We start from the raw sequence: 23,467 nt of genomic DNA on the forward strand, positions 1-23,467 counted from the left end.
CTATGCATCTTTTAATCAAAAATCCAAATTTGAAATAGCTTCAAAGCAGTAAGCGGCATAGAAGCGTCCACCTAGGGCTTGGAATGTGCAACCGGCATTGTGGGATTTGTTCCAATGAAATTAGATGGACACTGGATTTGTCTAACGTTATGATTTCCAGTGTGGATATTTTCAAATCCACAAGCCCTTATTTTGCAGAACTCGTGCTTCCATTTTATGCCCCACCAGGCCACCACTTTAAACGTCACCATCCGCCCCGTGCAAGATTGATACTGTTACACTGCCAAACGAATTGGCTGAGAATGGACATAAAGTGTCCCCTAAAGAAGTCCTGTGTCTTGGTCATCATATTAAGAAAGAAGCCAGAAAGGTGTGACAGAGGAGAATCTCAGCGATTTTACAAATGAAACTGCCAACAACTCAAAAGGAGTTTAGGATGGTAATTGGGGTATGTGCACTGGGGAGGGGATGGTACAGTACTTTCTAATGGGGTCTCAGACACGTATCACACCCCATGTACACCTACCACAATTATTGCCTACTGACAAAGCCTTTCTTTGGGCTAGCGCCCTCTCTCAGACCCTTCAATCTCTGATGAGTCAACACTGTTCATGGCTCAGGGCCAGTACAAGGAGAGTCATGCCTCAACTCAGTAATTTCACACACCACCTACCCCCTACACGTCATTGGACCCAAAACAAACCAGTTATAGACACGTAGTTGCTTTTGTATTGTTTAGGGTCTGAAGTCTCGGCCCCCTACCACTTGCTGACAACTGCCAGTGAGACAGTCCCATACATTTGATACTTCTATTTATGATATATTGTTGACCCTTCACTGTATTTGATGGCTCATTGCATCAGGAGCCACTTATCCAATATGTATCACCTTCATCAATAACTCTCCCCTTGGCTTTTCACCATTCTAACCATTACTTTAACACAAAAGTCTGCTCCGTTCCAATATGGTGCCGGACTTCTGCCTCAACAAAAGCAAATTAATAGTCTAGAGTGTCAGTCAGGCAGCTCTGGCCATGTGATGGCTCCGCACATAAACCACCCCAACTGTAGCAGAGATCTGGGTAGGTCACACACTATCATCGTTGGCAACCAACCTTGAGCATACACCAGATCTTTGCATACTTCCTCACCGTGGACATTCCAGCGAACAACTCCAGCCACAGGACTTAGTATATCAGTGTGTGTGTGTGTCTTTTTCTATATGTGTTTTTCAGGCAGTTCTACACTAATGAGTGCAACTCTGCTACAGACTGTGGGGGTCACATCCCACCTTGAAGGCAGTAAGGACCCTTGTTTCCCTCAATTTTAAAAGCCTATATCTGTCCCCACACTGCGCATCAGTATTTTAAAACATTTTTAAACATGTTATTTCACTATTATTTTGGGTTATGCTTGGGAATTGATGTGAGGTTTCGTCTGTTTGGCTCGCCATCTCACACGCCTACTACTTTATATGTACCTTCATGAGGCATTATCCCCAGCATGTAGATCTATTTGTGCACTGCATGCGAACGTATATGCATTGACTCAAAGCTGTTCCTGATATTATCTCTTGTTTTTCCTATTTTCCCTCTAGGTTGGTTCATATACTGATTGTCTAAAGGTATACTATATACCATTTACAACTCGGGAAAGGTACAGCTTTAGAGAACACCTGTCCTTCTGAACGGTTTGCCATTAACTAGTCTAGCTTTCAAGTTTTTATGGGCCTGAAGAATTGCCACAATCATTTTTGACACATGTTGACCTACACTTGATTTTAGAGCCTATGTGGACGATTATATCCATTTTTGGCCACCACCTGTTTTTTACTATAACAGAGTGATCCAAACATTAAAATTAATGATCTGGATTACCTCTAGTTATTTTTAGATGCAGTACACACCAGTCTACTCACTAACAGCACCTTCACACAGCACCTCACACACACTTCACTTCGGCAGCATCTAAAGAACTCGGGCAAAGTGTCCCCCGTGGGGCCTGTTGGGTCATTGCAGCACTGGCCCAATGAGGGGCTGCCCGATGATGAAGCATAACACCCCTTGGTGTGTGTGAGGGCTATTTTCACTTAAACATTTAACATTCAATTTTTCCAATTTTACTGATTGGATTTTTGTTCTTGTGTAGTGTTTTCACAGTGAGGATACAGATCATAGACACAGATTATCCCAGGAATGATCTGTTATCTTGAATCTTCCGCAAAAGAGGTCACCAAAAACTGTGGGTGTGCTATCTCTTAGATAATCTGTATGATAGTGGCACCCAGTTGTGGGTCATCAGTTGTGTTGGCATCAAGAGTAAATGAGTCAATGTGTCTCCAAAGACATGATTCAGAAGAGCATTGCATAAATACAGTCAATAAGAAGAAAGGACTCACTCAAAAAGGGAGCTCAAAATAAGTAATTAAAAAAAAACATGAATGTTTATTAAATAATAAAATACAATACAGAAGGCAAATATATAGCTCACTTCAATAAATCAATTATAGGACATAGAGATTCAATTGCCATGAATGCTCTCAGAAATAGAGATGAGGCAACAATGAGCAAAAGTTGAAAAAAAGACTAAGAGCCTGATTTATAGTTCACCAAACGGGTTACTCTTTCACAAACATGATGGATATCCCGTCTGCCGTATTACAAGTGCCCTCGGATATAATGCACTTGTAAAACTGCAGATGGGATACCCACCAAGTTTGTGATAGAGTAACGCATTCAATGTCCAGGCCCCAAGTCCAAAAACTTTTATTTAGGGGTCTTTCATAATGAATTTAGCCACAGAAAGCAAGGAAGAACTGCAGTCAGCATTGGATGAGCAAATATATAATTTCAATGGCAAATCACAGTTCAGTATTATAAACTTCATATAAACGCATGTTATCATGGTCCCCTAATATAATAATATTAAACTCTTTCTGACCTAATGTCTTCGGAGATGGCAAAGCAAGCGAGTTAAAATAAACAATCAAGAGACTCATAGAAGTTCTGTTCACAGTCTGCAAGCAGAAAGAGACTTGAATGTAATCTTCCTACAGAGTTCTTCGAAAACAGCAAGTCGTTATAAAACAAACATGCACACTTTGTTGCGTGAGGTGTCAATAAGTTAAATAAAAACACAATGATTATTATATTACAGCCATCTCAATTAAAATGGAGAATTGGCCTGGTTAATTTCTAAACGTGTTTTCGTTTCATTTGCAATAGATTCATGTTAATATGCACATATACTTTGAATCAGAAAATAACTTCCACACAAGCAAATTATGTAAATCACCCACTTCGAGTTATCAACATGTATTCTTCAACACTTTAAAACTTTACAATTATAACACTTTGTCCAGGTGGGTAGCTTGGGCCAGTAAGACTGGAGGGGCAGGGGGTGGTGAGCTTCTGAGTTTCCGACAATCAGGCTGGCATATAATGGTTAAATACATTATACAACAAGCAAGGTGCATGAAAGGGTTCTAAGGGGAATTGAAAAGGGAGAGGAATGCAGATTTGTAGGAGCACTAAGAGAGAAACAGACTATTTTGAAAAGGAACCAATATTTTTGAGGGCTTTCGAAATAGAGAGTGAGAAAGTGTGTATACGTTTTTGTATGTATATAAAAATTCCTGCTGAAATCCGACTGACCTCTCATAATACCCGACTGAAAGCCCCTATACACAACTATTTATCAGAAAATGCATTTATTAGGCGGGTGTAACACCGCAAACACCTCCCCTGTAGCTGCGCCCCAGACTTCGCCAAGGTAACTCACTATCCTTTAAGAAGATATGAAAATACGCAGATGTAAGGCTGGAACCAACATTAAATAGCCTTTATTAATATAAAATATATTGTATGAGTGTAAGCAATGCTTTGCCGTCTATTGCACAGCACTCTTTGAAGCAATAAGTGCAACTTTGAGTTTGCAGGGTATATTTTAAGGCATAAGTACACATTGGGAGTTGACTATTTCTGTGATTCCGATGCACGTGCAGTGCAACAGCCTTCACTTAAAGCCAATCGAAAATTGCATTCATCCACATTCATGAGAGCTAATTATTTTTCTTTTCAGTGATTATTTTCGGCGTTACTTTTTCTCATCCCTTTAAAAGCAAACTTTTCAGATTTCAGGGCGACGTTCAACCTTTTGCCTTTTAATGGTTAACAGCCAGTCTCCGAGCATGACCATGTTCTGCACAGATCACAGCGTGTTTATCACAGCAAATCAGACTAAGGTCCCAGATGACCCAGTCTATCTATCAAACTCTAATAACCGCTCATTGAGAGGAAAAGATGAGGGAGCATGCTTTTGAGAGGCATTGTAGAGTGAGGATTTCCAGCTATTTTCACCCTGCTGGAACAAGTAATGTTTGATTCATGCCTTAATGTAATCACTAGAAAATGACTTCAGTGGTGGCTGACTGCATGGGACAAATGGCGACAGAAAAGTGTAGTGTTGTTATAATCACGCTGTATTTGTGAGCTCGGGTCAGGAGGCTAGGGGGACTATTTTTACAAACATGTTTGTGCAATACTTATCCGTTTGATTGTTTTGTGCTATGCAACCTCGGACCTTCAGCATGAAATGGCGGATGCAGTTTCACGTCTTTCACATAGCTGGAGCATGAACGAAAAGACAGCACTTTGTGCTTTCCATGCACCTCCAGTGAATTCGCATTAATTTTCAACCGTTGTCCTTTATTATTAGACCAATGCTGCCGCAGTGGGATTAAAGGCAGCATTTCCGCATTGTGCACGTCATTCGCAGACACACGGAGCCATGTTCCAGATATGTCTGCTTAAGCTGTGAAGTCTTGCGTCACCAGGTTAAAGACGTTGCTTTCCATAGATGTCTGCCATTTTCCCCAATGTCGCTTAATTTCCGCTTGTACCTAAACCATGGAATAAAGCAAGATGACAACGCTTTAAATTCATAAAAAGCACCAATGGGCGTTATCCACACCCATCACACACCAGAAAATGCAAAACCTATATGTGGTTGTATATATTTGATTTCAAGAGTAATGAGTTCCAACTATGTGCATTTGGACAACCAAAGTTCTTTATCATATACATGCATAATTCTTCTAACACCACATAAGATATATTGACCGATGTTCTACCAAGGGAGCACTGTACATGGGGATACTATACCACACATCTGGCAAGCGGCCACCCTGAATAAGAAAGTGGTGTAGGACTAGGATGGTGCTCCAGGGTTTCTCTAAACATACACTATTGCATTTGGAGATGGTATGTACTGAATAATTGTTCACTTTTTCGGCTATCAAGCTTATTTAATATACCACATTCCTTAGTGCTGCACGTATGTTATTTTACCAATATAAAGGCAGGAGGAGGAAGCCAGATGCATGGTTGTGACAAATATATTGGCCAAAGATTTAGTGTATATTAAACCCGTACTTGTTTATGAAATCTCGCTAGTGATAGATTTGTGCCCATGGAGTCTTAGCAACATTATAACTTTCTTAGTTTTATAATACTCGTAAATGCCAAACCACAAGCGTGACCTTTCTAAAATGTAGATCAAACGTTTGAAACCTAGGTAAGTCCTCATTATATGAGTGATAATGGGAGAAAATTCAAATGTCTGGGCACCCACTTATTCGACACTCATCAATCTGGTTAGGATAAACATTATTTTGAACGTTAAAGGGTCCAGCCAGTGTAGAGATAATACGCAATTTGCTTTACTAAGCCCTGCATCTCTAAGAATCACCAAAAGTAGACAATTCAGAATGTTTTTTTGCCTTCATGACGTCTGCTTCTGTATGAAGATCTATTGTGACCTCATTCACTATGACCCCCTTAGAGGCTCCTGTGATTAAAACATTTAATGATGGAGATCTTATTTGTGGGATAAATAAAGAGATCTAACTTATAGGATACAAAAATAGTTATCCCTACTTGGTTGGTATAGGCTATGGTGGTCAGCACTTGGAATCTGATCAGTACTTCAGACACCATTGTAAGGGCCATTATGAAAAAGAAACTTGGTCCTCTTACCCGGTGTTGCAGTCTCATGGACATACTCGTTCTTTACTTTCAGCAGTTGACAGAAATATTTAGTAGACAGTCTTGTGTAAATCGCATTGGAGTAAACTAATACTCTTGAACCCAAAACGAATACAATTTGGGTTCAAATAGTTTTTCTACAAATGAAAAAGTATTTCAATGTCAATTTGTTTTTGGAGCAACTGTGCTAATATTTAAGAAGCGGCTTTTTCTCAGTAGTACAATACTTTAGTTGTTTGAATTATTTCTTTTAAATACTGGCTGTGTTAAGCGGTAAAAGAATGAAAATGTTCTGGGTGCACACACTTTGGCACGAGTTTCCACCAGATTAGTAGACTAGTCCATTGCTCAGATGTTGTAAAATGTTCAATAATCAGGGTGTATTTGTATTTAAAACCAACAGACTGTAAGTAAAGGTTAGATGCGACATGGTGGTCGCATGTGCCATGAAGACAAATACAAAGTAACCCCTGGCGTTCTGGATTTAAAAGTGTTACTGTACAACTCCAAACTTCTCTGTGGACTGACTTTTTTTGTGTTCTAAATAGTTTATTTTCATGGAAACAGTACGAAATAGAAAGCATGTAATACATGCATACATGAAGCCTACTAGAACATGCTAATGTCAGTAGGCAAGTAATGTCAGTAATGTCAGCTAATGTCAGTAAATATATGAATTGCCTACAACCTTGTGCAAAGGGGGAAAATAGATAAACAGAGTGATTCAAACTTGTCGACAGGCAGAAGGCGATGTCCTTTTGTACTGCAATGGCAAGGGCAACATTGAGTTTGCTAGATAGAGCATATAAAAACAAAACAGTAATGCATAGCCCTAAAAAATACGGGTTTTGGAAGGGGTTATGGTAGACATACCCTTTCTGTGAACTTTTGAAATAGACACTTGGGGGCAGATTTACAATAAGTGACGCATCCCTGCATATCAGCAGGGAAGCGCCACTTATTGTGCGCAATGCCTACGCCACCATGGATGCGCCGCATTTACAATGCGGCGCACCATGGGGCAAAAACGGTACAGATGCGTCACGCATCTTTGCCGTAAAAACGGCGCATTGCTGGAGTTGCGTCACAAGCGTGACGCAGCTTCAGCAAGGCTAGGGGGCCCCATTCTTACAAAGCTGCGTCAATCCTTATGCCTGCTTCAAGCAGGCTCAGGGTTTTGACGCAGCTTGGGCCAAAAAGTGGCTGAGTAAAATCTTGTAGATTTCACTCAGCCACTTTTAGGAGGCGTTCCTGCGCCGGAACACCCCCCCCCTGCGCAGGAACGCCTCCTTCTTACGCAGGGCTTTACAATGTGACGCATCTCCCAGATGCGTCACGTTGTAAGTACCCCGCACCAGGGTGCATCTTTTGCGCCACCGGTGCGTCACAAAAGTGACGCAACGGTGGCGTAAAAGGGCCGCAAGGGGCTTGTAAATCTTCCCCTTGGCCTCCAGGTTCAGGATGATAGCCACGTTAAAGGTTTTAGGCTGCAGTTGGAGTAGGGGCATTGGGGTCCTCCAGTATGAAATGGTAAGTGGTCAGGGCAAGAGGTAGGCAAACCCTAAATTAACCTGTGAAATAACCCTGTCCTCACCGTCTGCTAGCTTGGCACAGAGCAATCAGGTTTAACTCTCTAGGCAGTTTGTAAAGTATTTGTGCAACACTTCAAACAGTTAAACAGTAAGAACATCACAAAAAATGAATCCACAACAGGTTAGAGGAATAGAGCTTAATTTAATAAAAAAAACAACACCAAAAAGACACATATCCAAAAAGTAGAACTTAGGATCTTGTATTTCAAAGTTTTTAAGAAAATAACACGGAGAAGCAAAAAGTGCTATTTGGTATATCTGGTCACTCTGGATGGGGGCAAAGTCAAAAGTTTAGGTGCTCCATTATGGAGCATGGGCTGGCTACAGGGACCCAGTCATGCCCGCCGAACCAGAGTATGCCAAATTCTGTTTTCCGAGCATTTGGGTGGATCTGCAATGAAGATGCGTCACACAGCAGAGTCAATGTGTCGATTCTGGGATGCAGTGAGGCTGCGGGGGAGGTCCCTGATGCATTGACATTGGGGATCCTGTCAACTTTGCTTGCGATCCAAAGGCCGGTGTCGAGCATGCAAGGCACAGTGGAGATCACGCGTCCGTTCCGATAAGCGGTGAATCTCTCTATGATGGCTTATGAGACCGTCCTGCTAGAGCAGGTATGGTTTCAAACAAAGTTTCAGTTTTCTGTGATCTGCTAATTCCCAATGAATATTGTTCTACTCAGGTCGCTCAATCTTTGCTGTTGTTTTAGAGAAGATTAGGAGCTGTATATCACATTATATCATCACAATTTCTATCTATTTTAGACAAATAAGTAGAGTTTGTTATGAGTTAAAGTGTTTTATTGTTCATTGCATCTCATAAAAGTCAATAATCAATAAATAATCAAGAAATCATAAAGAAGTGCACTGTGTGTGTTTCATTATAAAACAATTTTGCAGGATAACGATTCATTGGAAAAAAACAAGCCAGTTTAAAAGGTCAAGATCAAATTAAATGCTGCATTTACAAATTCTTAGCTCTGTTAACTTTAATATCAGAATGCCCTAGTGTATTAGGCCTAGCACATTTAATTATGATTGCCTAGCGCAATTGTTGCATTACATTTCATGTTTTAAGTCTCATTAGCTTTGCTTAATATTTAACATTTTTTCTCAATATTTTCTAACACATCTCCAAAAACCCCTCTGATGGTTATCATACCGTCTCATTTTCTTCACAAATGAATCCTTAGAGTTCACTCTCATCCTCTGTGAAGCAGTTCTCTTTCTTTTCAAAGCTCTAGTTCCACTCAATCTCTTGTATTCTTGATTCTTGGTGACTTCTAATTCTAATTTTTTTATAATTTGTTTATTTGTTTCTCTGTTCTTTCTCTTATTAAAACAATATCTATAACCTTTATTAAAAGCAAATAAAGGCAATAATCAAAACACTGCTATTAATACTGGCACAAATATAGCTCTAAGAACTACTCCTCCTCCAGTGGTAGAAAGCTAGTTGCCAATAGCGGAAACTCATTTTCCTAAATAACACTAGTGTTAGAAATGGGGTTTCTAGTTGGCTGGGGTATGCACCTCAGCCAGGCAGAACCCACCACTCTTGTCAAGGCCAGGGAGTTACACACCGAATATAACAACACACTCACACAGCAGTTATACAGCAGTGATACACACAGCTCCACCCGTTCCAACCCCTCTGCCCCATGGTACTCTGAACAAATCAGGGACCACAAAACTCTCTGCAGAAAATTAGAAAGAACATGGTGGAAAAACTATAGGGAGGAGGACAAAAAACTGCTCAATGCAGAACTGAGAGTTTATAAGGAAAGGATCCATCAGGCTAAATGTGAGTTCTTCTCCAAGCGTATTAAAGAAGCTATTAATTCCCCCAAAGAACTGTTTAGCACTTTGTCGTCATTGGCGGCCCCTAAACCTATAGATATACCACCAAGTCGCCAACTGTGCGAGGACCTAGCAACATTTTTCCTGAGCAAGGTAGAAAAAATCTTTCATCCCCTAGACAGCCACATCATGTCCAATGTCCCTGACCTTACCCCTGTTACGCACTGGGAGATCAACAGGAACCTTGAATTACTAGACAATTTCTCCCCTATTAGTGAGGAGGAGGTATCAAGCCGGCTTATGAGAATAAAATCTGGTTCCCCTCACGACCCTTGCCCAGCCACCATCGCTAAACTGGCTCCTGCAACTATTGCTTCTGGACTCACTCCCCTGTTCAACATCATGCTGAACAAGGGGGAATTTCCCCTGAGTTGGAAACGAGCCTCTATCCTGCCCGTGTTAAAAAAACCTAACTTAGACTTCACGGATTTAAATAACTTTCGTCCCATCGCCAGGCTCCCCCTCCCCGCTAAAATCATGGAGGGGATACTGAACACACAGCTCAGCAACTTCCTAGGTTCTGGAGAGAGGCTAGATCCATCCCAACATGGATTTAGGGCTGGACACAGCACAGAATCGGCGCTGATAAAATCAACCGAAGACATACGAATGGTGCTGGATGCTGGGGGCAGAGCAGCCCTGATCCTGCTTGATTTATCAGCGGCCTTCGATACGGTCCACCATAAATTATTGGTGGACCGGTTGAGGGCCAGTGGGATACAGGGAAGGGCACTCGATATTCTGAAAGCCTTCTTAGCTGGGAGAACTCAGTCGGTGGCATTGGGGGACTTCGAATCGGAGCCATTTGTGCTCCCCTGTGGAGTCCCCCAGGGGTCTTCCCTGAGTCCGACTCTGTTTAATGTCTACGTCTCCACCCTGGCGCCAGTTATTAGATCCTTCGGATTTAATCTTACTTCCTACACTGACGACACCCAGATTGTGGTGTCCTTGCACCAGGGAGATCTAGAAACCACAGCAGATCGGTTCAGATGCTGCATGCGGGAGGTGAGCAACTGGATAGCAGGAAACTGCCTTAAGCTCAACTCCGCAAAAACAGAGGTGTTACTGTTTGGGATAAAAGACAACTTTTGGTCACCCCGTTGGTGGCCAGAAGAAATGGGGTCTCCACCTTCCCCAGTGACAAAGGTAAACAATCTGGGTGTCCTGATGGACGACTCCCTATCCTTCAGGCCTCAAATCAATGCTTTATTCTCTGCCACGCATTTTGTGCTTAAAACTATCAGGAAGGTCTTGCCATTCCTTCCGGTGGAACATAAAAAGACAATAGTGACCGGACTGGTTATGCCCCGGTTAGACTATTGCAACGCCCTCCTTTTGAATGCTCAGCAGGCACTTCTAGACAAACTTCAGATCCTGCAGAATGCAGCAGCACGCTTGATCACAGGCACTCCCCAGTTCGCTTCAGTCTCCCAAGACCTTGCTAAACTACACTGGTTGCCAGTGCGGAAAAGAATCTTGTTTAAGTCACTTTGTGTGATCTTTAAAGCACTGCATGGCCTTGGCCCCCACTGCCTGACCCCTCTCTTCCAGTGGTTTAAGCCAGCCCGAGCGCTACGATCAGCCGAGCAGGGGCTGGTTGTCGTCCCTAGAATTAGGAAAATTCGCTGGGGAGGCAGAAGTCTATCCCTAGGCGCCGCCAAGGCCTGGAACGCGCTGCCGGCCAGTCTAAGACACACCCCGACCTACTCAAGTTCAGGAAAGCTCTCAAAACCTGGATTTTCTCTCGCTAATGTCCCTGCTCACCTCCACAAGCGATCAGCTAGCGCCAGGACACCTTCGGGTAACAGCGCGCTCTAAAAATGTCAAAAATAAATAAATAAATCCACAATGTAAGGCTTTGCTTCAGACACAAATCCCTGTGTGGGTTGCACTGTTCCTATGGCAAAAGTGCCCGAATCTGAAAGCAATTTACCGATTGAAAAAACGTAAATTTGACCAGTAAATCTTTTTCACTTATATTTGTATTTACCTCACGGCATTAAGCAAAATACTTTAAACATAAACTTCTGATACAAGTTATTTGTTGATAAACATTTCGGTGGATATAAGCTCTACCTGTTTTTTCAAAAATTTCAAACACTATACAATATATTTTGTGAACATAAAAATATGTATCTTATGAAGAATTTAGCAGACTTGTGGGGAATCAGCCCAATGCATTTCGGGACATGGAGGTCTCTTCGTCAGGGGCACAACAAGCAAATGAAATCAATCCTATGTAATATATGAACGGAGGTAGTTGACTTAACAACACAATCATTAGAACATAAAATTTGGTGGTGCCACAATGTACCAATGATCTGATCATGATGTTGTGTACATGCAAAAGTGGTACATAAAGTTATTAGTGTAGTTACTTCACACGAAAAAAGTTGCATGTAAACGTGATGTATGAATGCCGCCATAGTGTAATGTGTTAGCAATATTACAATCAAGTGACAGTTTAAATGTATGTGCGCACAAGAAGTGCCAAAACAATAAACAAGTGGTGAGATTGTTCACCTGCTAATGAATGAAACAAAGTTTTCCATCTTTGTGTGGTCCACAGTATAATAGCAAACAAGAAATGTCTGCAATTCCAAAACCCGAACGTTAGCATATGCATGTCTGAACTTGTACACCACTCCCATTGTAAAATGGTAAAACAACTCTTACCAGGGAATGTCCCTCTCTTGCTCATCGACTAGTAGTAAAAATGGACACCTGAAAGTGGCGGACAAACCTCCTGTAATGCTTGTTACAAACCGCACGAGTAATCTATTAATAGCTAAACTGGCACTTACCTATCACATGAGCAGGTAGTGCCAGCAGGTAATGATTCGGGGGCCGATAACTGTGAAAACAATGGCACACACCATTATGCCTAATGTCCCCACACGCAAGTGACATAATGTGTTGTGCATATCGAAAGAATTAAAGCTCACCAGAATTGCAATGACACTATCGTGGCTTCCGACTCGAACCGCTGCTAACTCCCTCAACCTCCGCGACCCGGACTTGCAAGTGAAATAGGACTAGTGTTGTCCAATATAAATGACGGACTAATTTCACCCAACGCGACGAGTAGCTGCGCATAGTAAAAAGGAAAGAAATAAAACAAGACGGTCCAGAATATGTGTGCAAGTGAAATGAACCTTATAGAAAGTACTGATCATACGTTTACTCAAAATGCTAAGTGAAATGCGAAAGTCAAAAATAAAAGTAAAAACAACGGTAAAAAAACAACAAAAGTAAAAAAACAAAGTGGATAAGCCCACCCTTGTTGAAGTGCATGGTTATGATACAGATCATCGAACTGGGTAAAAGAGTATAATATAAAATATTGATTGTTGTGAGAGAAGCCGAAATTAATGTAATGCGTACAAGCATAAAAAGGAGCACCCATGTTCGATTTTATGTGTAGAAGCACGTTGGCCTGATCAGAGATGGTACATGATGTGAGTGTGTACTATGTCAAATAAATGGTCTCTATTGCAATGGTTGCTAAAATCTAGGAATATGCATTAGAAAAACCGTGCATGTGTATTCATAGTACATGTACTTCATTAAGTGAATAATATCTATTCAACAGTTGCTAAAATCATGAATCCTGCATATTTACATTGGAAAAACCTTGCATATGCATTCCTTGTGCATCATTCAGTGAAACACATGGCATTAACTTTACCCTTACACTGAAATGGTATACATGTCATGACATAATCAAAACATATTTTACAAAATCAGTTATCCAAACAATACAGGAAAAAACCTATTCTGCAACCCTTACAGGAAACAGCTGTAATCAACTCGTTCATTTAACCCTTTGGGGAATGTAGTACCCAGGAATTCTTTCCCAGGGCTCTTTTCCAACGGTATGGAAGAAGACCATTGTAAAGCCTCTCCTTAAAAAACCATCCCTTGACCCTGGCCTTTTAAAAAATTTTAGGCCGATCTCCCTTCTCCCTGCTCCTGCAAAGATGTTGGAAGCACACCTAAACTTTCATCTGTCCTCCTTTCTTGATCATTCTGGATATCTAGATAACACACAACATGGCTTCTGGAAACATCACAGCACAGAGTCCGCTCTGACCCTTGTGGCCGACAAGATCCGGCATAAAGTGGACTCTGGCCAAACTACTGTCTTGGTCCTACTTGATCTCTCAGCCGCATTCGATACCCTGTCTCCCGCCATTTTAACATCTCGGCTTAGGGAGGCAGGGGTTGAGGGATCGGCCCTGAGTCTTTTGAACTCTTTTCTTTTAGAAAGAGAGCAGAGAGTGATGCTTGGGAACTACCTCTCCCCTGCCAAGTCTTTGCAATGTGGGGTGCCACAAGGGTCGGCCTTGAGCCCGACCCTGTTTAACATCTATGTGGCCCCCCTTGCTAGACTAATAAGATCGCAGGGGATGGAGGTAGTATCCTACGCTGATGACACTCAAATCATGGTGTCTCTGGCTCATTCCTCTGTGGCAACATCCGCCTTGAGCTTCAGGGTATGCTTGCAGTTGGTGGCAGACTGGATGACTGTCAATTCCCTGAGGCTCAATGGCGAAAAAACAGAGGTACTGGTCTTTGGAAAGAACCAGGACGTTTGGTCGAGCGAGTGGTGGCCTTCTTCTCTTGGCATCTGCCCATTTCCTCCCAATCAGCCAGAAATCTAGGTGTGATATTTGACACCTCACTCTCTATGTCCCTTCAAGTTAATAGGACCGTGGCCACTTGCTGGGGTGTGATTAGGACTCTTAATAGAATCCGCGAATATCTTTCTCCCCAAGCTCGCAAACAAATTGCAGTCGCTCTTGTTGGCTCCAGGTTGGATTATTGTAATTCCCTGTATATGGAGTCCAACAAGAGCCACGTGCACCGACTGCAAATTGTGCAGAATGCGGCTGCACGTTTTGTATTGGCCCTTCCTAAGGTGTCATCTGCGACTAAAGCCAGGAAAGACCTTCATTGGCTTCCAGTGCAGCATAGAATTTCTTTCAAAATTCTTTGTATGACCTACAGAGCATTGGCGGAGGGACCATCGAGTGGGATTAGTTCCTTACTCGTCCGCTATGTTCCAGTTAGAGGCCTTCGATCCGCTGAACTACTCCAACTTGTCGTGCCACGTGTTAGGCTGGCCAGATGGGGAGCTAGGGCCTTCTCAGTTGTGGCCCCTCAGCTTTGGAATTCTATTCCAATTGAGCTTAAGAGGTTGCCATCAATTGATCTGTTCAAAAAGGAACTAAAAACTTGGTTCTTTAGGAAGTCCTACCTTTGATTGAATGTTCCTTGGAGTGATAAGCTGTGATTCTGATGTTAGGCGCCTTGACGCCCATTGGGCAAAGTATGCGCATAATAAAAACATTTTCATTCATTTCATTCATCCAATATATCTCCCTCTGCAGCAATCTATAGTGGTTATCAACTCCATCTAAACGTTTTATCACCTCAATGATCTGACTCTCTATTTGAGAAATGCTGTGCTTGGCATCATGCCAGTGTGTGGCTACCCTGGAAGTTGTATTGTGAATGCGGATCATGCTTTTGTGTTCTGTCAGTCTTAACTTGAATTTACTTTCTGTTTTGCCAACATATGTTAAGCCGCAAGGGCTTTTTAAACAATAAACTACGTTAGTCGTGTTGCAATCTGCTGAATGATGTAGTTTAATCTGCTATCCTGAATGGGGATGAGTTAGATATTGACTGTCAATCATGTTGTTGCAGGGATTGCAGTTATGACACTGTCCCATGCACTTATATTGTACTTGACGTGTGATTTTGGGTGGCGAAATTAACTTTTTACCGCGAGTGTATCCAAAGGTTGGCTTGATGTGGAACAGCCCCTTGAAATCTGGTTCCACTTCAAGTAACTCCCATCTTTTCCTGATGATTTGTTGAATTTGTTTTGAGCTTGTGGAGTATTTCGATACATATGTTGGAGTTTTGGATTTAGACAGTGAATAATGATGATCGGTGTTTATCTGCCATTCTGTCTAGATTCTTTTGGACGATTTGCTCTGGGTAATCCCTTTCAATTAACCTCTGTTTGAATTCTAGTGATTTGGCTGTTGCGGTCATGGGATCTGAACAAATTCTTTTGATTCTGATAAATTGAGAATATGGCAAATTGTGTATTAAACTATGCGGATGGAAGCTGGTAAAGTGTAGCAAACTGTTTCTGTCTGTGGGTTTGATGTAAACTTCTGTTTGAAAACCCCTTTGGTCCATGTCTCTTTTGACTAGAACATCTTGGTAGTTGATTTGTTTATAACTGACTAGCAGCCCGTCCCAACGTTGTCCGGGTATGAAATAGAATGTGTGTAATGTGTGTATTTGGCAAGGGCAATTTATTTTAAAATCTCGCGGTAGACAACATTTTTTGTTTCATTAGAATAGGGACGGAGAAGACCCAGCTGCAGCCCTGGTTGATATTAGCAGGCGCGTGTAATTGGTGTAGTGATCCTTCGCCTGAGCATGGCTACAGCCCTGGTTGATGTTAGCAAGCGCGAGTAATGTCGTTGAATGAGAGTGTTATCAGCCGCGGGTAAATCCGTTTCATGAGAGAGTTGAGTGAAAGCGAGTAGGAGAGGCTGCAGTAATTGTCCCCGCAGACACGCTCCTTTGCGTGTTCCCCGCTTGAGGGCCCAGATGCAGGCCTGTTTGATGTTAGCAGGCGCGTGTAATTAGTGTACTGATCCGCTGTCTGAGGACGGCTAGAGCCCTGGTTGATGGTAGCAGGCGCGTGTAATTTCGTTGAATGAGAGAGTTCAGTAACAGCATGCAGGAGAGGCTGCAGTAACGTTACTTACCAGGCCTCCAGGTGAACGCGTTTGTCACGCCCCCAGCAGACGATCTTCTTATTAATGTATGACCCACATGGCATGAAGGGTGGAATGTAGCACACGCCCCCAGCATTTCTCACACCCCCAGCGTGCCCCTTGATGCGGCGCAATTGCGTTCACATGACATGAAGGCCGGACACACGCCCCCAGCATTTCTCACGTCCCAAGTGTGCCCCTTGACGCTGCGCAGCAACGTAATTGGCGCTTGTATGTACGACTCACATGGCATGAAGGGCGGACACACGCCCCCAGCGTTTGTCACGGCCCCAGCCCACGATGTGATGGCCGTACCACACGCCCCCAGCATTAGTCACGCCCACGCCCACAGCACAACGCAGACACGCCCACAAAGGACTACTTTGCTGGCACGGTTCTTTTACCTTTTAAATGTATAGAGGAGTTGGCCTAATGGCTAAGGCGCTCGACCTCGGACCTGGGGATCTGGGTTCGAGTCTTGGTAACAATGCCAAACATCCTGTGATTCTGGGAAAATCACTTAATCTCCCCATGCCTAACAAAAATGAATGTGTGTCCTCATGTAACGTAACTGGTGCTATGTAAAGCGCTCTGATACCTGATTCAGTTCGGGTCAAGTTCGCGCTATATAAAACTCTGCAAAAAAAAAAAATATATGGTGGCTGTCTGCATAGCCTATGCCCTTCTGCTGCAACTGCCCTTTCCAGCGCTGTATTGGGTGTTGTGATTGGTGCTGTGGTTACTGAGATTACCCGCCTCAAAGGTTTGGGCTCTCTCTTTATAATATTAGTATGGATTGTGTGGGTAAACTTTATCCTAGGGTCCCGAAGATCCCATCGATTAAGAGCAGGCAATGGTCCCACGGATCGCTGCCTGTTCTTAAAAAATGAAAAGAAAACTTTTCATTTTTCTTTTTAAACGCATTCCGTTTTCTTCTAAGGAAAATGGGCTGCATTGGAAAAAAAAGGGATTGCTTTATTTGGAAGCAATCACAGACATGATGGTCTGCAAAACCCAGCAGGCCACCATCCCTGTGAATTAAGCTGTTCCTATTGGGTCGCAAATTGTAACCTACCTCCTTAATATTCATGAGGTAGGTCGATTTGTGACTCACTAGGAATCACTAAATACTTCATACATTATGAATAGTGATTTCCTAATTGCGACTCGCAGAGGATCGCAATTAGGTAATCGCTATTCCTAATATTAATATATCTGGCCCTTTAGCTTCTCACATTATTTAACATTATTTCTCAATATTTCTAAATGCTTTGGGGGGGCATGGCTTACGCGCCGCTGTGATATGGCGTGTCGCGCTTGAGCTCCGGGGTGACAGGTGCCGGCAAGGCAGATTACGGTCCCCATCACGCTGACATTCTTCAGAAACTGGAGTTATCGTTGCCGGAAGATGCGGTGAGTAGGCTGTGCCATTTTTCGCTACTCCTGCTGTTCGGGTTGAGTGTTCTTTCGCCGCGGTGCCATTCTCCTCAGGATTCTCGTGGGCGGGCGCCATTTTCTGTCAAGGTGGCGGCACTCGCGTTTTTCTCCCGACGCTGTGCATTTTGCTGGAGACCTGCACTGTCATCTACTGAAGAGGCGTTCTTTCACCAATATAGTGCCTGGGTCTCCCTGCAAGGGATTCTTCGTTTTCAACTATGGGAATTTCAATGAAGTAGAGACTTGTGGTCCCCACAGAAGACCGGCTTCTTTACAATGGTGATGCATGCACCGGTATAGAAGGTGAGCAGTCTGTGTCTTTTGTGCTGCTTCCTCTGCCTGGTTTGAAGAGCCTTACGTTGTGGCTCCCCTCGCAACAATATTTTCGCCATTTTGTGTTCTGGAGATAGCACTTGTATTTTACTTCAGTTGTTGCACTCTATACCTGACAAATTTCTGGCAACCATTGAGGAGGCGATATTTATGACTGTGGTTCCTAGGTCTTTCTGAAGGAGTCTTTCCTCTGTCTCAGACGGCTAATGGAGCTCCAATGAAGGCCTAATTATCAGTCATGTGGAACTGCGCTGTGTTCGTTCTCCACAAAATGGCGGAATCTGTATTTTGAGTGCAATGCTGTTGATGCTTTTTCCTAAAAGGTGCCTGCTGACCTTTTTTCACTAAGCTGTCTCAGTGGCGACATTATGTTGTGATCTTTTCCATAAATCAGTCAGTGTTTGTCCCTGTACGGCGAAAACTACTATATTTCAGGGTGCTCCTTTTGTTTTGTGACGTGTCTGGAATTCTTCTCTTCCATACTCTAATGGCTGACAACATGGGCCTTTCTCCCAAATCCAAAGACTTGAAGGGTAACCTTAAAAGATCTAAGCAAACTTCTCCTACTCCGGAGCTATCTCAGAAAGATGCTGGCACTACGCTGGATACTATTTTGTCTCGTTTAAACGCTGTTCATGACATTATGCAGTCAACCAAAACTAATACTGACTTACTTCAAGTTGAGGTTGCAGCAATCAGAAATGACTTAAAATCCCTATCACTTCGTGTTTCTGCTTCTGAATCAAGGATAAGTGGTGTGGAAGATACTGCACAACTACATTCTAAATCGCTGCAACAGATGGAACGCTCTATGTCTGCGTTACGGAGAGACCTTACGGAGCAGGAAGATTGAAATCGCAGGAGCAATTTACATATTTTTGGTCTACCCGAGGATGCGGAGAAATCCGCGTCATCACTGATAGACTTTTTGTATCATTGGATTCCTTCTGTTTTGCAGATTTCCTTTCAGAAAGACTTTGAAATTGAACGAGCTCATCGAGTTCCTACATTCCGGCCTAAATCTTCACCTCATCCTAGAGCGGTGATTTTTAAACCTCTGCATCATCATCACTCTGAGCAAATCCTAGCTCAGATGAGGAAGATCAAGGCGGTCACTTGGGAGGGCCACAGGATTGCTATTTCCCAGGATTTTGCTAGAGACACTGTTATCAGGCGGAAAGGTTTTCTTAATCTACGAAGACGATTGCTTGACATGAACATTCCGTTCTCTTTGCTGGTCCTTCACGATTCCGTATAACTTTTAGAGGTCGCACTCAGATCTTCTATGAGCCTTCGGATCTTTCCACCTTCCTGGATAATCAGATGGCGTCCCAGAGGGATTCTGCACCTTCTCCTGGTCCCTCTGGTTTCTGAGTGTTCTCTGAAGAGTTTTTTGCAATCTTCTTTGCTTGTTCTATTTTCTCCTTTATGATATATTCTGTTTACTCTTAGGTCGATATGTCTCCTTTCTTTTTCTGAGATTTTGTTAATATGTCTCTTACTTCATGTGTTTCATTTCTTTTTCTGTTCCTGTGTATGTATCCTTATGTGGTGGTAATGTTTCACTGTTTTTAGCCTGTTTGCTGTGTAGGACTTGCTTTATGCTAATCCTATGGTCTTTATTCTTCTTGTTATGCAACTGTTATATGATGGGTTCTTCGGTTGTCATGTTCTAATCTTTTTTTATTCCAGGTTCTTTTCTCCGTTATGTTGTATTTTGTTTATTTCTAACTTAATGTCCCTCTTTTCTTCTTTTGAGGTCCTGTTAATATATTTCCTCCTTTTTGTATTTCATTCTTTTTCCATTAGGTGATCCTCTACATCTGTCTTTATTTGTCTTCATGTGAGTATATCATTTGTCTCCGTTTTATGCCGTTCTTATTCTTGTTGTTTTGGTTTTATATTTTTGCTTCTTTATTGATTATTCTTCTGATTAATATATTGAAATGTGCAATCGATTGTTTTTTGCTATATGTTTACGGTTTGTGAAATATGAATTAATATCTCTTTGGTTTTTATGGTCAATTTGATTAATTTATATTTATTGCTATTTATTGTTATATTTGGCTTATGCTAATATTTCTGCTGTTACGAGTTAGCTTTTAAGTGTTTTTATGCACTTATTCTGTAGCTTTTTCGACTGTTGGTGATCCTTGATTTCGCCGAATATGCTCTTCTCTTTCTTATTACTGGATATACTTCTGTATAGCTATATCGTGTGTTTGCGAATCTCTCATATGAATTTTTGTGATTCTCCTTATATCTCCCTTTATGGTATGGGGTGATGGGTTTTTAGTTCTTTTTCCTTGTTGACCTTTCTGCTCACCTCTCCATGTTCCCCCCTCATATGGAATTGGTCCCTTTCTTCTTGTTTTTCTGTTTCTTATTTCCGGTTAGCTTTCTTCTCTTTCTCTTTTCTCTCTCCTTCCCTTTCCTTTCTTTTCTAGGATCTCCTGCTGGCGCTTCTTATTTATAGTGTCTTTGATGTTATTGTGTCTGTGTTATTTTGTGTTTCTTATCTTTGTAATAGCTTCTCTTTTATCAGTGAGTAGCAAGTTTTGTGTTCTTCTGTTTTTATGGCAGGTTTAAACGTATTGTTGCTTAATGTACGTGGATTGAATCACCCGGTGAAAAGGGCAAACATTTTGGATTATTATAAGCATCTCTCTACGGATTTAGTTTTATTGCAGGAAATGAAAATATCGGACAAAGAAGCTTTGTTATTAAGGAAAGATTGGGTCCTTGATGTTGTGTGCTCGGACGCCTTTGGTAAAAAGAATGGAGTGATCACATTAATTTCTAAATTTTCGGGGTTATCTGTGGTTTCTGTGGAGCATGATTCAGAAGGACGATGGCTGCTGACTCGTCTTTCTAATGGTTCTTTCGATCTTTATGTTATGAATCTTTATGCTCCGAATAGTGATGATCCGTCGTTTTGGCGTTCAATTACTAAAAAGTTGTCCGATGTCCCTCATAAGGGTAATCTGATAGTAGGAGGTGATTTTAATCTTCCAATGCATCCAATTTTAGATAGAAATTCTGCTTTTAAATTCAGCCACCCTAGGGCTCACAAACAGATGACCAATATGTGTGCCTTGGCTAATCTTCAAGATTTGTGGCGACTACATAACTCTACTGGTAGTGACTTTTTTTCCTTCTCCTCATTCTAGCTTTTCTCATATTGACTATCTTTTAGTCCACTCAGCTCTTTTACAGTTTTCGTCGTCCCCTTACATTAATCCTATTCTTGTCTCTGATCATGCTACTGTATCTTTTTCTCTCCTTAATCTTGCTGATAAGAAAGAACCTGGTACCTGGAGGTTAAATACTGAAATTCTGCATGATCAGATTCAAGTGGCGGCTTTGAATGAGGAGGTTGCTAATTTTTTTCTAATAATAAAGACTCGGTCAGTTCTCCAGTAGTTTTGTGGGATGCTTTTAAATGTACACTTAGAGGACACAATATTAAATGGATGGCGGCGACCTTAAAATTTCAGGAATCAAATCTTAGGTCATCTCAGCTATCTTGTATTACTGATAGCTCTGGCACTAAGAAATTTCAAACTAAGGAGATTCTTGAGGTTTTTCGTGAATACTATAGTAAATTATATACTCCTAATAATCAATCCTCCTTTGACCAATGTCAACAATTTTTAAAGACGATCCCTATTCAGACTGTTTTGAATGATGATGGGGTGAAGTTGGGTGGACCGATTACATCTGAGGAGATCATTCATGCTATTAAAGCCACTCGCTCCGGAAAAGCTCCGGGTCCTGATGGATTTCCCATCATGTTCAATAAGACCTTTCTTCCATCGGTTGTCCCTCACCTTAAAGATGTCTTTGATACTTTTATTTCATCGGGTTCGGTTTCGGGTTCAGCGGCAGATGCTACTATCGTGGTGATTCCAAAAGAAGGTAAGGATCATTCGGATCCTAAGAATTTTTGCCCAATATCCCTCCTTAATATGGAAGCTAAACTTTTCGCCAAAATTCTAGTCAAACGTTTGGAATCCTATATCCCACTGCTTATTCATCCATCTCAGACGGGCTTTGTTAAAGGTAGATTAGCTAGAGATAATATCCGTACCTTTTGCCATATCATAGGGAAAGCAAAATTATCTACCCTGCGGCGGCTGCTCTTGCCCTAGATGCTGAGAAGGCTTTTGATAAGGTCTCCTGGCCCTTTTTACATGCAGTGCTTTGTGCACACAATCTTGGTGATTCCTTTGTTAGCATGGTTATGTCCTTTCATGCACACCCTAGAGCGAATATTAGAGTTATTGGTGCTACCTCCTCGTTTTTTAATCTTTGTCAAGGTACTACATAGGGATGTCCATTATCTCCTCTCTTGTTTTTATTGTCTATTGATCTGCTTCTTCGGTTAATTAATCTACATCAAGATATTAAAGGTTTTACATTTGGTTCTCACTGTATCAAAACAGCTGCTTATGCAGATGACGTACACATTTTTTCTGATGACATAGCTTCAGCAATTCCTGCTATTTCAGATACTATTAATCTTTGTTCTACTGTTTCTGGATATTCCCTTAACAAGGACAAAACGGAGACGATCAACAACTTTTGGATACGGGTCTCCTAAACATATCCCTTGGTGGGGACGCCTTCAAACTTTGAAAATGATGATAACACCCATTATTAACTTTGTGTCTTCTATGCTTCCTATTAGGTTATCTTCGTCTTTTTTTCATGATATTGATTCCCTTACTTCTCTGGAGTGATAAGAGAGCTAGAATTTTTTATAAATCTTTCAGGAAGCCCTACGATATGGGTGGTTGTAATTTTCCAGATTGGGAGAAATACCAAGTGGCTTTCTTAGCTTCTCAGGGGGCCCTTTGGTTCTCCTCAAATCCTCTTCATACGCCATCTTGGGTGTTGATTGAACAAGAACTTTCTCCTCCTTTACCTTCCTCCTCTTTTTTAACTACATCCACGTTGTCTATTCCGTTTTCTTGTGCTATTATCTTTGACACCATCGCAGGGGTTAAAACTATTGAGAAGAAAGTGTCTCATCCCATACATAAGACTAGGTGGTCCTCTTTATAGCACAACTCTAAAATTAAAATCGTTATTGATTCCAATTTGATGACTGATTGGGCTAATAAAGGAATTACGCTGGTTCACCATCTTTATGGTTCAAATAATGATCCACTACCTTTTTCCTCCTTAGCCCAACAGTTTTCTCTTAATAATTTGAATTTGTATACCTTTTTAAAAATAAAAGTTGCTCTTGCAAAGCTACGTCTTGATCCAGTTTCTCCTACTATCTCTCTTTTGCAGATGTGGCTTAGATCTGGGTATGTGGCTTCTAAAATGTATACATTTTTGTCTTCCAATTCACCCGCCTTAACCACTGTTACTCAACAAAAATGGTTA

The 23,467-nt window shown here is 41.8% G+C and overlaps 1 protein-coding gene across 1 annotated transcript in view; it reads right to left on the minus strand.

The window, feature by feature from the left end:
- Positions 1-4,617: 4,617 nt before the first annotated feature.
- LOC144752791 (vasoactive intestinal polypeptide receptor-like) overlaps positions 4,618-23,467 on the minus strand; it is a gene marked incomplete at its 5' end in the record, with an annotated part of 603,698 nt that continues 584,848 nt past the window's right edge. Inside the window, one exon of the mRNA XM_078640644.1 lies at positions 4,618-4,899. Coding sequence (XP_078496770.1) covers positions 4,807-4,899 — 93 coding nt within the window. The remainder of the gene's footprint in view (positions 4,900-23,467) is intronic.

This window comes from Lissotriton helveticus, chromosome 5_1 (genome assembly GCF_964261635.1).
Source record: "Lissotriton helveticus chromosome 5_1, aLisHel1.1, whole genome shotgun sequence".
Classification (NCBI taxonomy): Eukaryota; Metazoa; Chordata; class Amphibia; order Caudata; family Salamandridae; genus Lissotriton; species Lissotriton helveticus.